The sequence below is a fragment of the Manihot esculenta genome, chromosome 11 (assembly GCF_001659605.2).
Source record: "Manihot esculenta cultivar AM560-2 chromosome 11, M.esculenta_v8, whole genome shotgun sequence".
NCBI classification, from domain to species: Eukaryota; Viridiplantae; Streptophyta; class Magnoliopsida; order Malpighiales; family Euphorbiaceae; genus Manihot; species Manihot esculenta.
In genome coordinates this window covers 28608769-28623749 of record NC_035171.2, presented here as the reverse complement: position 1 = coordinate 28623749, position 14981 = coordinate 28608769, and the positions used below count along the sequence as shown (strand labels likewise).

Genomic DNA, 14981 nt, shown 5'->3' with positions numbered 1-14981 from the left:
TGAGTGCCTCCCTGAGACTCTCCCATGCCCTCTTCAGACATACTCACTCCAAGACTGCCATCCCTCCTCTGGTCCACATCCATATCATTCCCCGCATCTTCCGACATTCCACCTTGCACTGTTCCTCTTCTGCTCACATCAAAAGACCTTTTAGGGTCCCTTGATGTTCTCTCCCTGCTAGACCTGCAGGACATTGCCCTAGGCAATGCAGGAGGACGGGCATCTGTGCCCTCATCCTGAGGTGGTACTCCAGTCAATCTTGCAAATCGATGAGTTCCTCTCATCTTGCTTACTGAAAAACAGCACACATCACATAAGACATTAGCATCAAATGGTTCATGTGCAAACACATGAACCCGCATACATCCATCACATACATAGCATATCATCAATGCACATGCATAAAATCATGGCATTTCACATCATCATTCAAGACAGGACTCTACATCCTATCCTAGTGGACATGATTTTCCTAGTGTGCTTGACCTTTTAGAACATCTATGAGCCCGACACTCTAGGTCCGACCATAAGAACCTAGGGCTCTAATACCAATATGTAACGACCCAAAAATTGGACCGCTACCGGCGCTAGGATCCAGATCGGCTTAAGGCCGTCGGGACCCGTAGCAAGCCTCACATTCAACCTGTATACCTGTTTAATCCTATACATGGTCAACATATACATAAAAATTTTGAACTTTCACATTCATTTACCAAACTTATCCTGTGCATGCACAACTCATAAGTATAACCATCAACCCCACACTGGAGTCCTCATCAATACTCTAATGGGGTAACATAACATATAATAAGCTTGGTTTACATAAACAATGATAAAACATTTTATATACCATGTACAAAGGGATTAACCAATATACTAGGGTCAAGCACAACTATAAACCTCAAAAGACATCATTACATTACATTATGTTCATGTCCACAACTAGCTATTACATAAAACATAACTTTACTCTTATTGACCTCCTGACCTATCCCGTACCTGCATACCTGAGGGATTAGGGAAATGGGGTGAGCTACTAGAGCCCAGTGAGCAGAATAATTAAACATTTAATTTAAAACACATGATCTCATGGAATGCATCATATCACAAACAAATCACAATCAAGGATGGTTTTGTCACCAATAGTCCTCTACATATCCAATAGTGCCAGGGGCGTAGAATGGGCCTTATCCTGATCTTTCTCTTAACATAACATACATAACATAACATTCCTATAATGCCAGGGGCGTAGAATGGGCCTCGACCTTGTAACGACCCGGAAACCGGACCGCCACCGGCGCTAGGATCCAGATCGGCTTAAGGCCGCCGGGACCCGTAGCAAGCCAAACATACATACTATTACCTGGTCAAATCCCATACATGATTAAAACTTAAACATAAAAACATGAAAACTGGAATCTGAACATACACCAAGCTTGACCTGTATGAAACATCATAACTGAAAACATAACTTTCCCATGCTAGAGCCCTCATCAAATGCTCTAGCTGGGTCAACATTACATACATCAAGCCTGGATCTCAACTTATCATTAAAGACATTACATAATCATGCAACAACAGGGATTATCCAGACTATAGGGCCAAGCACACTCTAATCCATAACACATGACTATACTTAATATTACATTATCTCAAATTACAGTAATATACTTTACATTACATGTCCACTTCTAAAACTACTAAACTGCTACAAAACATAAACGATTACATACATAACTTAACTTAGCATTGACTTTACCCTGCTGCCTCTGAACTCTGACTCAACCTGCAACACTGGGGTTAGGGGAGAGGGGTGAGCTAAAAAAGCCCAGTGAGTAGAAACAGGAAAAACAGTTCATTAATTACATGCTTTCATGAAATGCGTCATAACACAAATAAATCACATAACTGGTCCGTCTCAGGGTTCATGCAAACCTCTATACCCTACGGACGTGTTTCTGAGAGTACCTTACTTTTGCATGCATCCTTTTACTCTCAAGGATCGGACATGACCTCAAAAATACCCTCTGTCGGTGCCCGGCTCCCCCAAAGGAGCTCACATAGGCCTGAAACATACATGATCGGGTACCCAGTCCACAGAGAGCTCACAAGGACGTTCCTACGTGTACTTGTCCGGCTCTCAAAGGACTTACCCATTACTCAATGACAGATATGGGCTAATGGAGTCGCCTTGGTCCAAACCTTCCTCAACATCAACATGAAATAATGCAATGCAACATATTCGTGAACTAGTGCAATCAACCTATTACATATAATCATGATGCATGCTCATGCTTTAGGCATTAGATTTCGTAACATAAAAGATTAAATTTAGTTCTACTCACCTCCTGGCTGACGCTGACAGACTCTGCAACTGCTAGCACTACTGGCCTCCTCGGTCCCTCGGGTCCGATCCTACACAGGTGGACTCGAATGAGGTGCCAAACATACTCTAAACAACTCATAAACATACCCCCAAAAACCCCTCTAAACATCACTAAAACATGCATAGGAAACACCCAAGAAACGGCTGGACAGGGCACTTTCGGCGGCACCTTCGGCGGCCGAAAGTCCCTTCCAGAGACGAAACTCGGGTAGGTTCGGCGGCAGGTTCGGCGGCCGAAACCCCTGGACAGAAACGAAAGTCCCTCCTTCGGGGGCACGTTCGGCAGCTTAAAGACTGCCTCCCATGCAGGTTCGGCGGCCGAAACTCCTTTCGGCGGCCGAACCTGGTCCCCTCTGGACGACAGGTCCGATTCTGCCAAGCCAAAAACCAAACTCAAATATACCCAAATCCTCACATACTCTCTCCCAATCATGCATACTCACTCCCACAAACATAAAGGAGCATGAACTAACATAAACTCCTCAACACAAACATCACATAACATACATTGGGTATAAAACTCACATAAACCTTAAACATGCATTTCTACCCAAACTCAACCATCAAACCCTATAAAACTTACTTAAAACTTCATTAAACATAAGGAAAAGCAAGGATCTACACTAACCTCTTGGAGATCGAGGGTTGGTGTGACCCGAACCTTGGAGATGTGGAGGAAACTAGCTCCGGGGTCTCCAAGCTCCAAATCCTTGATCCAAGCTTAAAACTCTTCAAAACCAAGAATGAAACTCATAAAAACCATAGAAGATGAAGGAAAACGTGAAATCGACCAAGGGAGGACATGAACTTACCTGGGCACGAGAATGGGGAGGAAAACTCGCCCATTTTCGGTCTGAGGCCTTTTATAGGCGACCGGCTGAGCCACATTCGGCGGCCTAACCAGCACCCTAAAGTCCCCCATGTTCGGCGGCCGAACTTGAGGTTCGGCGGCCGAACTTGAGGTTCGGCGGCCGAACCTGGCTTCTACCCTCCTCAACTTTCGGAAGCCAAAAGTCCATCCGAAACAGCCCAATGTTCGGCGACCGAACTCCACTTTCGGCGGCCGAACCTGGGTTCTTCCTCCTTGGCCTTTTCTCTTCAAAACTCAATTCTCTTTCAATTAAAACCATTAAAATCATTTGAAAACATTTAGAAAACACATTTTACCCTTCTAGAGAGATCCAACACCCTAGATTCCGCCGGAGGGCAGGAATTCCGGTGCCGGATTCTAGCCGGGTATTACAGACCTGGTCTTTCTCTTAACATAGTGCCAGGGGCGTAGAATGGGTCTCGACCTAGACTTCCATACCATACCATATCACATCATATCATCATCATCTCATATCATACGAGGACTAAAGGATCATCCAATACTCATCCACATCATCATCATATTATGCAATGCAATATATTCATGAATTTTAATGCAAACAACCTAATTTATCTCATGGCATTCGTGATGCATGAACATGCTCAAAAACTGATTTATTTACTTTGAAACATAAAGAGTTATTCCACTCACCTCAGGCTAGCTCTGACAAGACACTGAAGCAGCTGTCTCACTACTGGGGTCCTCGGTTCCTCGGGTCCGAACCTACAAAGGTGGAATCAAATGAGGGACCAAACATATATGAACATGACTCTAAAATACTCCCCAAAAACCCCCTAAAACACCTTAAAACAATCATAGAAATCATGCAAAGGAAGGCTGAACAGGGCACTTTCGGCGGCAGGTTCGGCAGCCGAAAGTCCCTTCAGAGACGAAAGTCATGCACCTTCGGCGGCACTTTCGGCGGCTGAAGGTTCCTTCCAGAGACGAAACTCATGCATGTTCAGCGGCACCTTCGGCGGCCGAAACTCCCTTCTAGAGCCGAAAGTCCACTTTTGGGGGCAGGGTTCGGCAGCCAAAGGCCTGCCTCCACAGGCAGGTTCGGCGGCCGAAAATCCCTTCTGCTGCCGAACCTGAGTTCTTCCAAAGGGCAGAACTCAGCCTCTACAATGCACATTTGTCTCCCAAACCATCCAACTCAAAACTAACACTTCCAAAACATGCATACATACTTCCATAAGCTCATAGGGGCCTCAAACTAACCTAAACCCCAACCAAAACACATCAAACAAACATCCACAACATACATTACTCATAAACTCAACATTAACCCTAACATGCAATCAACTAACTTACACATGCATTTCTACCCCATAAACTTTCATAAAATTTGTTTAAAACATAAAATGAGTTAAGGATCTACCCTTACCTCTTGAAGATCGAGAGGAGAGGCGATCCAACTTGGAGATGGGGGAGATCTAGCTCCTTGGGTCTCTAAGCTCCAAAACTTGCTCAAAGTTCACAAATCTTCAAAAGCCAAGAAAACACTTGTTAAAACTTGAAAGATTTGAGGAAAAACATCAAAAATCAACCATGGGAGAGCATTGACTCACCGTTGGCCGAAAATGGGGAGAAAGCTCGCCCGTCTCGGCCATGGAGCCCTTATATAGGGGCTGGCCAGACCACCTTCGGCAGCCTAAAGTGCCTCCAAAACTCATGCAAGTTCGGCGGCCGAACATGAGGTTCGGCGGCCGAAAATGAGGTTTGGCGGCCGAACCTGAGCCACTTTCGGAAGCCTAGCTTGCCCCCCCAAACTATCCCATGTTCGGCGGCCGAACCTGAAAATGCCTCCATGGTCTTTTTCATTCAAGTTTCAATTTCTTTCTTACTTAAAATCATAAAACACATTAAAACATTTTATGAAAACATGATTTTACCCCTCTAGAGGTCTCCGACATCTGAGATCCCACCGGACGGTAGGAATTCCGATACCGGAGTCTTGCCGGGTATTACAGAAGGTCACAAGAATTCTCCAGCTGTTTGGATCAAGCTGGGTGATTGATAGTTTGTAAAAGCTGAGGACTTCAACGAATAATGGGTCCATCGAAAACTGATGATCCGCCTTTAATTGCTCCTTATACATCATGATTGTATCTTCAACATGGATTTGGTCGTGAATTCGAACATTTGGATTAGGAGCATAAATCTGAAAAATCTCTCGGGATATCTGGTAATGATCATGAAGATGATCTATGTCCCTCTCAGTCAACACGGATGGAATGTCGTGCACCAGAAGGGTATCATTATCCTGGACCGCCCTCAACGAAACTATAGGAGCTAGAGCACGGATGTGGCCGCTGGAAGAAGAGTTAGAGGTTGAGCTACCACAAGAAAAATAAGACGAAGAAGACGAAGAAGATCTATTCATTTCTAAGGTAGAAAAAATGATAGAAGAAGGAGTTACCTTCAGAAAATGCATGAAACAGAGATCCAAGTGTTTGAGCTTTTTTAGAGAAAAATGAAGCAATTGAGAGCAAAAGTAGTAATTGTAGGAGAAAGGGAGATTTTATACTGTTATTTTGACGGCTGGTTTAAATGCGATTCGAGAAGCAAAGCAAACATTTATCATCAGTACAAGCGAAGAGATGTGGGTATGGAGAACTAATTCAGGCAAGCTACGTGTCCAAAATCTTGGAAAACAGCCGTAAACTTCAAATCTGAAGAGTCGAAAACTAATGGAGGGACTTCTGATAAGACACAATATTCGACCAAAGTATGTCATGCATTGTCACAGAGCCATGTCGCAAAGTTCTAGTAACTCATGACCCTTGGTCACTCAAGTCTCACTCATAAAAAAAAAATCTGGTCATCATGATGATCAATACTCGGAACGATAGGAGACTCGCCCCATGTATCTGGTCGAGCTTCTCATGCCATCTAGTTATCGTTAAAAAATATTATACAATAGATCTCCATTATACCTACAATCATATGATCTCTTATCCATTAGTTGGTACTAGTCGAATTTTCAGAAAAGTTACTAACTAACCCAATATTCTTACGGTATAAAAGCAAAACATATACAAAATTCAAGGTATAAATTTTTATACACTCTTCTTAAGTTTAAACAATCTACTTATATTCGCTCTCTTTGATAAATTTACTAATTTGAACATCAGAATGACTATCCATAAGCATCAATCACTTCATATTTCTTTTTGCAGATTGAGATATCATATTCAACTCCTTTTCGACTATATCAATCGTCATTTCAAAAAGAGCTATATGTTTTAGTTTATGGAGCTTTTTTTTTACTATTTAAATTTTTATTAATATATATATATATATATATGACAATAAATAATAAAATTAATAAAAAAATATTGCTCATATATAAATAAAAATTTTAAAAATTATTTTATTAGCTAAATAAAATTTTAGATAATATATTATAATTTATTATTAACCTATTAAAATTAGATTTAGTAATTGGGATATAATTATGATAAATTAAATATAAAAATAATTTATGCACACCTAAAATAAGCTTATTCTTTATTAAGATATTTTTATTATTAAAAAATAAATTAACTTAATTCTAGTTTATATAAAAAAATAAAGTATTATCAAGTTATTAATATTTTATAAAATTAATTAATTGGTTCGTATTTTAAAATTATTCAATTAAAATATCTTTATATTTTAAATATTTAATTCCTTTTATTAAAAAACAGTTAAGTATCATAAATAATTTATATTATTTTATCTTTATAATTTAAATTATTTATATTATTTAATCTTATAATTTTAAATAAAAAAATCTAATTAAGTTTTTATATTTTATTCAAAAACTAATTAAATTAAATTTAATTTTTTTAGCCAACTATGCAGGCATATGTTTGCTTAAAAATAAATAAGTTATGATTTAATATAATAATATTTTAATAATTAAATATTATTTTTAATAATAAATTTCTTATAATAAAACTTCATGTTTAGAATTTTAAAAATTATTTATTATTTTTATTTTTATTTAAATTTTTATGTTAATTAAAATATTAAATTTTTGATATTTTAAAATATAAAAATAATATTTTATTATTAAAAAATATTATATTAAATTATGATATATTTGACTTTATTAGACTTAATTAATTAAATAAATAAATTAATCTTATTTGATACATAGACTAAAAATACAGAATTTTAATTAAATTTATTTTTATTTCAACTATACATGTTATTGTCTCTTGATAAAAATTAAAATAAATTGATTAATAAATTTTTTTAAAAAAATTAATAAATTTAATTTTTTTAAAATATAAAATATTTTAATTAATTCATTTTGAAATAAAGATAAATTAATAAATTTTCTACTCAGGATTTGGTAGCGATTTCTCCCCTAAAATCAAAATTAAGAATAAGAATTCCTCTGCATCTTTGAGTACATTGCATCAGGTGGGCTTTTGGGTGGCAGATGAAATTAGTCCGTGATGTTAATCGCTAAATACAGAGCTATTTATGAAGCAGAAGGCATTGAATCCGGAGCGTTTTCAGTCCTTCAGACGACGACAAGTTCTCTGTTATTAGCCTCCTTTCTGCTCATTGCCGAAATGATCTACCGATCGGAGAATATCTCGGATCATCCATAGTCTAATTTAACCGGAGTAGACAATGAAGCTCAGCTGTTTCACGGTACGTAGCCTGCAATGTTTGGTTTTTCCGGTGCAAGATTAGCTTTGAATATGAGTGTTTCTCTGTTGCCCTTAAATGAACAATTGGGTATGTTTCGTTTTCAGTCATTATTCGTAATCAGATCCCTTTCGTCTTCTATAGCATCTAATTTGAATAAGCACTCATTTGTGGTCTCATATCTCGTTAATTCATGTGGATTGACCCTAAAATCTGCTCAGTCTGCCACTAATAATAAGAATATAAGTTTTCAATCTCCTGAAAGACTAGACTCAGTGCTTAGATTTCTCAAGGAACATGGATTCACCAATTCCCAAATCTCCAAAATTGTTGGGAATCGGCCCCAGGTGCTTTTAGCACACCCAGAAAAGACGCTCTTGCCCAAGTTCGAGTTTCTGCGTTGTATAGGGGCTTCAAGGTCAGACATTTCCTTAATTTTTTGTAGGAATCCATTTTTGTTGGTTCGGAGTACAGAGCGATTTCTGATCCCACGGTATGAGATCATTAAAAGTTTTCTTGTTTCTAATGAGAAAGTAGTTTTGGTCCTGAAACGCATGGGAAGAACTTTTCCGGTGAACTGCTTTTCTAACAATTTATCATACTTAAGAGGCGTTGGAGTCCCTCAATCTTTAATATCTCATTTGGTCACCGATTGTCCGTCAGTCATGTGCCAAGAAGTGGGCAAGTTTGCTGAAGGGGTTAAGAAGGTTACAAATCTTGGATTTGACCCTTCAAAAACTGCATTTGTTGACGCAGTTCGTGTTTTCTATAAGCTGTCAAATAAAACATGGGAACATAAGATGAAGATGTATAGGAGGTGGGGTTTCTCTGAAGATGAGATTTGGTTGATTTTCAGAAAGCATCCCATATGTATGACAATTTCTGAGGAGAAGTTCATGCGTACAATGGATTTTCTTGTGTGCAAGATGGGTTGGCAGCCTGCTGATGTCGCTAGAGTTCCAGTTGTGTATTGTTTGAGTTTGGAGAGGAGGATCATGCCTAGATGTTCGGTTGTAAGAGTTTTGCTTTTAAAGGGTTTGATTAAGGCAGACATCCGTTTATCATCAGTTTTGATTCCTTCTGAAAAGCACTTCTTGGAAATGTTTGTGATCAAGTATCAAGAACAGGTGCCTCAATTGTTGGAACTCTTTAAGGGAAAAGTGGATCTTACTGAACCAGGTTTTGGTTTTGATGATAAATCCGGAATTCTGGGTTAGGAAATATACGGTATTCAGGATGTCAATCTTAAACCCATGGATTTCTGTTTATAGATGCTTTGTAATTGGTTCTTCTAACTTCTTGGTGACCTGGCAAAGCTTGAGTAAGTAACTTTGCTAATTTTTTATACCTTAGAGAACTGCCTTTGATTGTTTAATTTAGTAGATGTTTATTTAAAGGTGTTACTTTGCTGAACTGGTAATATAATGAATAATTCTGATAACTAAATTTCACTTTTCATTTTTCTCTTGTATGGCAATTTTCTTTTTTGTTTTGGCTTAACTAATGCCTTGATTCTGCTGTCATATTTAATATTAATCTTTATAGTGCTTATATTTTGTGTTTGGTAGGACAAAGATGATGGCTTCCTTTTCCTCATGATCAAGTCATCAGGATAACTTAGGGTGAATAATGATGAATGTTATTATAATTATTAATATATCTTTTGATAAGTCGTTGCATTTTATTGTTAGTTATCCAAATTGTGTAGATTGTTGATACTTGCGAAATGTATTATGTTTTCAGACGACACTGAATAATTTTTTGAGTGCCGCACTGATAGAATATGAAAACAAGAATCTTGGTTTATTCACAGTTTCATATTGCTAAGCAAGAATTGAAGGTGGAATTTGATCCTCTTAACCATGAAATTTGTTTTTTGCTTTTGGCACTGTATTTGGCTGGTGAACATAAGATGTCTGGATCTTCAGGTGGTGGAATTGCTTGCACCTATTGCTAGATACACGAGCCTTTAAAAGGGAATCATCACCCGGTGCTCAAATCACTGGTTTGTGCTGAAGGAGTAATCATACCCAGATGCTCAAGTCACTGGTTTGTGCTGAAGGAGTAAGTAAGGAATAGTAAAAATACTTTATCAATTGAAGAATTTCCTTCTTATACCCAGCCGTGGATGGATCCAGTAAGCATCTGGACCACAGTGCAATAGAAACAAATAAGCAATTGGATATGGTAGTTTCAATGGACCCCTGTAATGCTTATGGCATGTGAAATACACTTGTTTCAAACTCCATGATATACCAATTGGTATGAAGGGTTGAAGGAGAAGACTAAGAATCAACTGAGGATGGCAGCTCAAATTTTAGCTGACACCCCACTGGAAGTGGGAATACTTCGAGAAAATCAGTGTTTCTAGTTTGTTGAAACCCTATTCAATGGAGATTGCCAAGTTAACAACTGCTGAGACTTGTGCTAATGTTACTAATTTTATGGGTAATAATTCTCTGGTTCTCTCACAGGTAACATAATTCTTTCTAAAAATTTTTAAACCAACCAACATGTTGAGGAACTTAACTGCCTATGCTAGTGAAATTCTAATGCTTAGTGTTTCTTGCACATTGTACTATTATAGTTGCCTTTACATGATCTTTTGTACAAAGTGCATTGTGATATTTTTTAATAGTGCATGCGAATATCATGCAACACAAGCTTAAATCTCTTATTATACCATACATTTGATGCATATGAGAGTAGAATAAGGTGAACTCTTTCCATCTTGAATAAGATAGGTGTATTGTCATGGAGTTTCTTTTTAAACCATTCTTATAACTGATGCAGAAGCATTCTTTCTCTATTTTGTCAAGTTGATTCTGTTGTCATTTAATGTGGTGGTAGGAGTATGAAAGGAATAATAATTGGTGAAAATACCAAATTTGACCCTGAACTATACTGTTGAATCCCACATCGGTTTGAAATCGGTTTGGAATAGGGAATAGGTAATGTGTCCCTTATAAGGGTCACAAGCACTCCTTCCCTTGAGCTGGCTTTTGAGATGAGTTAAGTCTGACCCAATTTTAACATATACGATAGGGATCAAAGATATCAAATTTCATTTTTTAGTCCAATTTTTTCTTTGAACTATCATTAAAAAGCCAAATAAGGTCATCACTTGTTATGGTTTTAAAGTCCAAGCTATAATCTACTTAGTTTATTTAATTTTATATGGACTTATTTGGCCTTTTAATGAGAATTTAGGGGGAAATTTGGATTGAAATTTAAAATTTGGTATATTTAATCCTTGTATGGTTATTTGACCTTTTAGCTGTAATAATTCTACAATCTCAAATACATGAGGTATTTTATTGAAATCAATCTGTGTGGTTTAGTTTCGACCTTGTTGGAACTTAATGCAGCGACCGTGTTCATTTACAAGCAATATGAACCGGACATTGATGGAATAGGAAAGGTTTCTGCTGGGCAGTATAGGATTTAAAGAGGTGACATGAGGAAACTCCCCACGACAGTGTCATCATTTGTACAGACAAAAGAATCCTGCAAAAAGAGAATAGACCTTCTGTGGCAAATGAGGAAAAGAAAAATGACGTGTGGAGGAAGAGGGTAAAATAGTGGTTAAAAAGTAAAATAGTATAAAGGTATAAGTGGTTAAAAAGTAAAATACACTGCTGTGAGGAAGAGGGTAAGATCATCCTTGGGTTTTGATAACCGGTGGGCTGAGGCAATTGGGCCCACTTCATTTGGAAATGGCTTTGCCAGGAGAAGGTTGTGTTCCTCACAGCCATGTTAATGTCTATTTTATAGGCCGAAGTCATTTTCTAGAAAAAGTCCAGAGCCTCTTTCTCGTCTCTTCGCGGTTGGATTCCATCCCATTTTGGCTCCACATAAATGTTTCAATCAGTCCGGAGTTGCCCGAAGTCCCCGGACACTCGGTGGTGGAGAATGAAAAACTTATTCTTCCAATATTCAAGGAAGAGAGAATTGGGTGAAAGAGAGTTTGATGTTTTTTTACATTGAAGAACAAAAAATCCTCGTTCCTCTAGGTTCCAACTACGAAAAGAGAGCAACACTCGACTTAATGTTGTTGTTGAAGCAGACGAATTGGAAGGCCATAAGAATTCTCCAGCTGTTTGGTTGAAGCTGGACACTTAATAGTTTGTGAAACCTGAGGACTTCAACAAAGAATGGGTCCATCAAAGATGACACGCCTTTAATTGCTCCTCATACATCATGATTGTATCTTCAACATGGATTTGGTCGTCAATTCGAACATTTGGATTAGGAGCATAAATATGAAAAATCTCTCGGGATATCTGGTAATGGTCATGAAGATGATCTATGTCCCTCTCAGTCAGTACAAATGGAATGTTGTGCACTAGAAGGGTATCACTATCATGGACCGCCCTCAACGAAACTATGGGAGGTAGAGCATGGATGTGGCCGCTGGAAGAAGAGTTGGAGGTTGAGCTACCAAAAAAAAAAAAAGACGAAGACGATCTATTCATTTCTAAGGTAGGAAAAATGATAAAAGGAGTTACCTTCAGAAATGCATGAAACAGAGATCCAAGTGTTCGAGCTTTTTTAGAGATGAAGGAAGCAATTGAGAGCAAAAGTAATAATTGTAGGAGAAAGGGAGATTTTATACTGTTGTTTTGACGGCCGGTTTAAATGTGGTTCGAGAAGCGAAGCAAACATTTATCATCAGTACAAACGAAGAGATGTGGGTATGGAAAACTAATTCAGGCAAGCCACGTGTCCAAAATCTTAGAAAACAGTTGTAAACTTCGAATCTAAATAGTCAAAGACTAATGGGGGACTTCTGATAAGACACAATATTCGCCCAAAGTATGTCATGCATTGTCATGGAGCCATGTGACAAAGTTCTCAAGTCTCACTCATAAAAAAGAAGATCCGATCATTATGATGATCAATACTCATAATGATAGGAGACTCGCCCCATGTATCTGGCCGAGCTTCTCATGGCATCTAGTTATCGTTAAAAAATATTATACAATAAATCTCTTTTATACCTACAATCACATTATCTCTTATCCACTAGCTGGTATTAGTCCGATTTGCAGTATAACAGCAAAATATATACAAAATTCAAAGTACGCATTTTTATTCACTTTTTTTAAATTTAAATAATTTACTTATACTCGCTCTCTTTGACAAATTTACTAATTTGAAGATCGAAATGACTACTTATAAATGCCAATTACTTCATATTTTTTTTTCCAAATTAAGATATCATATTTAACTTTTTTTCGACCACATCACTAATCATTTCAAAAAAGAGTTATATGTTTTAGTTTATGGAGTTTTTTTTCACCATTTAAAAGACAATAAATAATAAAATTAATAAAAAAGAACATTATTGATATATAAATAAAAATTTTAAAAATTATTTTATTAGCCAAATAAAATTTTAGATAATTTATTATTAACCTTTTAAACTTAGATTTAGTAATCGGAATATAATTATGATAAATTAAATATAAAAATAATTTATGCACACCTAAAATAAGCTTATTCTTTATTAAGATATTTTTATTTTTAAAAAATAAATTAACTTAATTCTAGATTATATAAAAAAAATTATTATCAAGTTATTAATATTTTATAAAATTGACTAGTTGGTTCATATTTTAAAATTATTTAATTAAAATATCTTTATATTTTAAATATTTAACTCCTTTTATTAAAAAAATAGTTAAGTATTATAAATAATTTATATTATTTTATCTTTATAATTTAAATTATTTAATCTTATAATTTTAAATAAAAATAAATCTAATTAAGTTTTTATATTTTATTCAAAAACTAATTAAATTAAATTTATTTTTTTAGCCAACTATGCAGGCATATGTTTACTTAAAAATAAAATAAGTTATGATTTAATATAATAATATTTTAATAATAAAATATTATTTTTAATAATAAATTTCTTATAATAAAACTTCATGTTTAGAATTTTAAAAATTATTTATTATTTATTATTTTTATTTAAATTTTTATGTTAATTAAAATATTAAATTTTTGATATTTTAAAATATAAAAATAATATTTTATTATTAAAAAATATTAAATTAAATTATGATATATTTGACTTTATTAGACTTAATTAATTAAAAAAATAAATTAATCTTATTTGATACATAGACTAAAAATAGGGGTGTAAACGAACCGAGCCGAGCCGAGCTTTGAAGAGCTCAAGCTTGGTTCGTTAAAATTTTTTCGAGCTCGAGCCGAATTCGAGCTTTACTCATATCGAACTCGAGCCGAGTATTAAGAAGCTCAAGCTTGGCTCGTTTAGCAAACGAGCTTAGACGAGTCGAGCTTTTATCGAGCTGAGTCGAGCTTTTATCGAGCTGAGTCTCAAATAATTCACGAATAATTTAATTTATTTAAATGTATAATGAGTTTTAGTTTAAAACTAATAAGTTTAAAACTAAAATAATTTTAGATAAATAAGTATATCTACAAATTAGCATGTAAACTTATAAAAATGAGTTTTTAAATCTTAATGATCTAAATATATGCAAGTTTAAGAGTGTAACTAAACTATATAGAGATAAATTTTAAAAAATTCAGATTTGGCTCATGAAAGTATATGAAGGGTTTAGTTTATTTCTGTTATGATAGTAATTTCAGTTTACTTAACGAGACTGTTTACGAGCCTATTCGCGAGTCTGCTCATGAACTCAGAAACGAGTCGAGCTCACGAGCCTTAACGAGCCGAATACTATGGAGCTCAAGCTTGGCTCGTTTATCAAACGAGCCTAAAAATTAAGCTCGAGCTTGGCTCGTTTAGAAATCGAGTCGAGCTCGGTCGAGCTTTTATCGAATCGAACCTCGAATAGCTCACGAACGGCTTGGCTCATTTACACCCCTAACTAAAAATACAGAATTTTAATTAAACTTATTTTTATTTTAACTATACATGTTATTGTCTCTTGATAAAAATTAAAATAAATTGATTAATGAATTTTTTAAAAAAATTTAAAAAATTTAATTTTTTTTAAAATATAAAAATATTTTAATTAATTCATTTTGAAATAAAGATAAATTAATAAATTTTCTACACAGGATTTGTTAGCGATT

At 35.7% G+C, this 14981-nt stretch overlaps 1 protein-coding gene across 4 annotated transcripts; it reads left to right on the top strand.

Moving 5' to 3' along the window:
* Positions 1 to 7613: 7613 nt before the first annotated feature.
* LOC110625899 lies at positions 7614 to 11992 on the top strand. 4 transcript variants are annotated; one of them, XM_043961550.1, is made up of 3 exons: positions 7614 to 9228; positions 9836 to 10381; positions 11276 to 11992. In XM_043961550.1, the coding sequence occupies exon 1, from the start codon at positions 7925 to 7927 to the stop codon at positions 9122 to 9124; it is 1200 nt and encodes a 399-aa protein (XP_043817485.1). In that variant the 5' UTR covers positions 7614 to 7924; the 3' UTR covers positions 9125 to 9228; positions 9836 to 10381; positions 11276 to 11992. The 4 variants fall into 4 exon arrangements, with proteins under 4 accessions (XP_043817485.1, XP_043817484.1, XP_021627280.1 ...); XM_043961549.1 differs by lacking the exon at positions 11276 to 11992 and adding an exon at positions 9651 to 9747 and having other exon boundaries at positions 9836 to 10476; XM_021771588.2 differs by lacking the exon at positions 11276 to 11992 and having other exon boundaries at positions 9836 to 10476.
* Positions 11993 to 14981: the final 2989 nt, after the last annotated feature.

Bases quoted from the DNA above. Each gene is read 5' to 3' on its own strand.
- LOC110625899 (XM_043961550.1), top strand. From the start codon at position 7,925: ATGTTTGGTTTTTCCGGTGCAAGATTAGCTTTGAATATGAGTGTTTCT.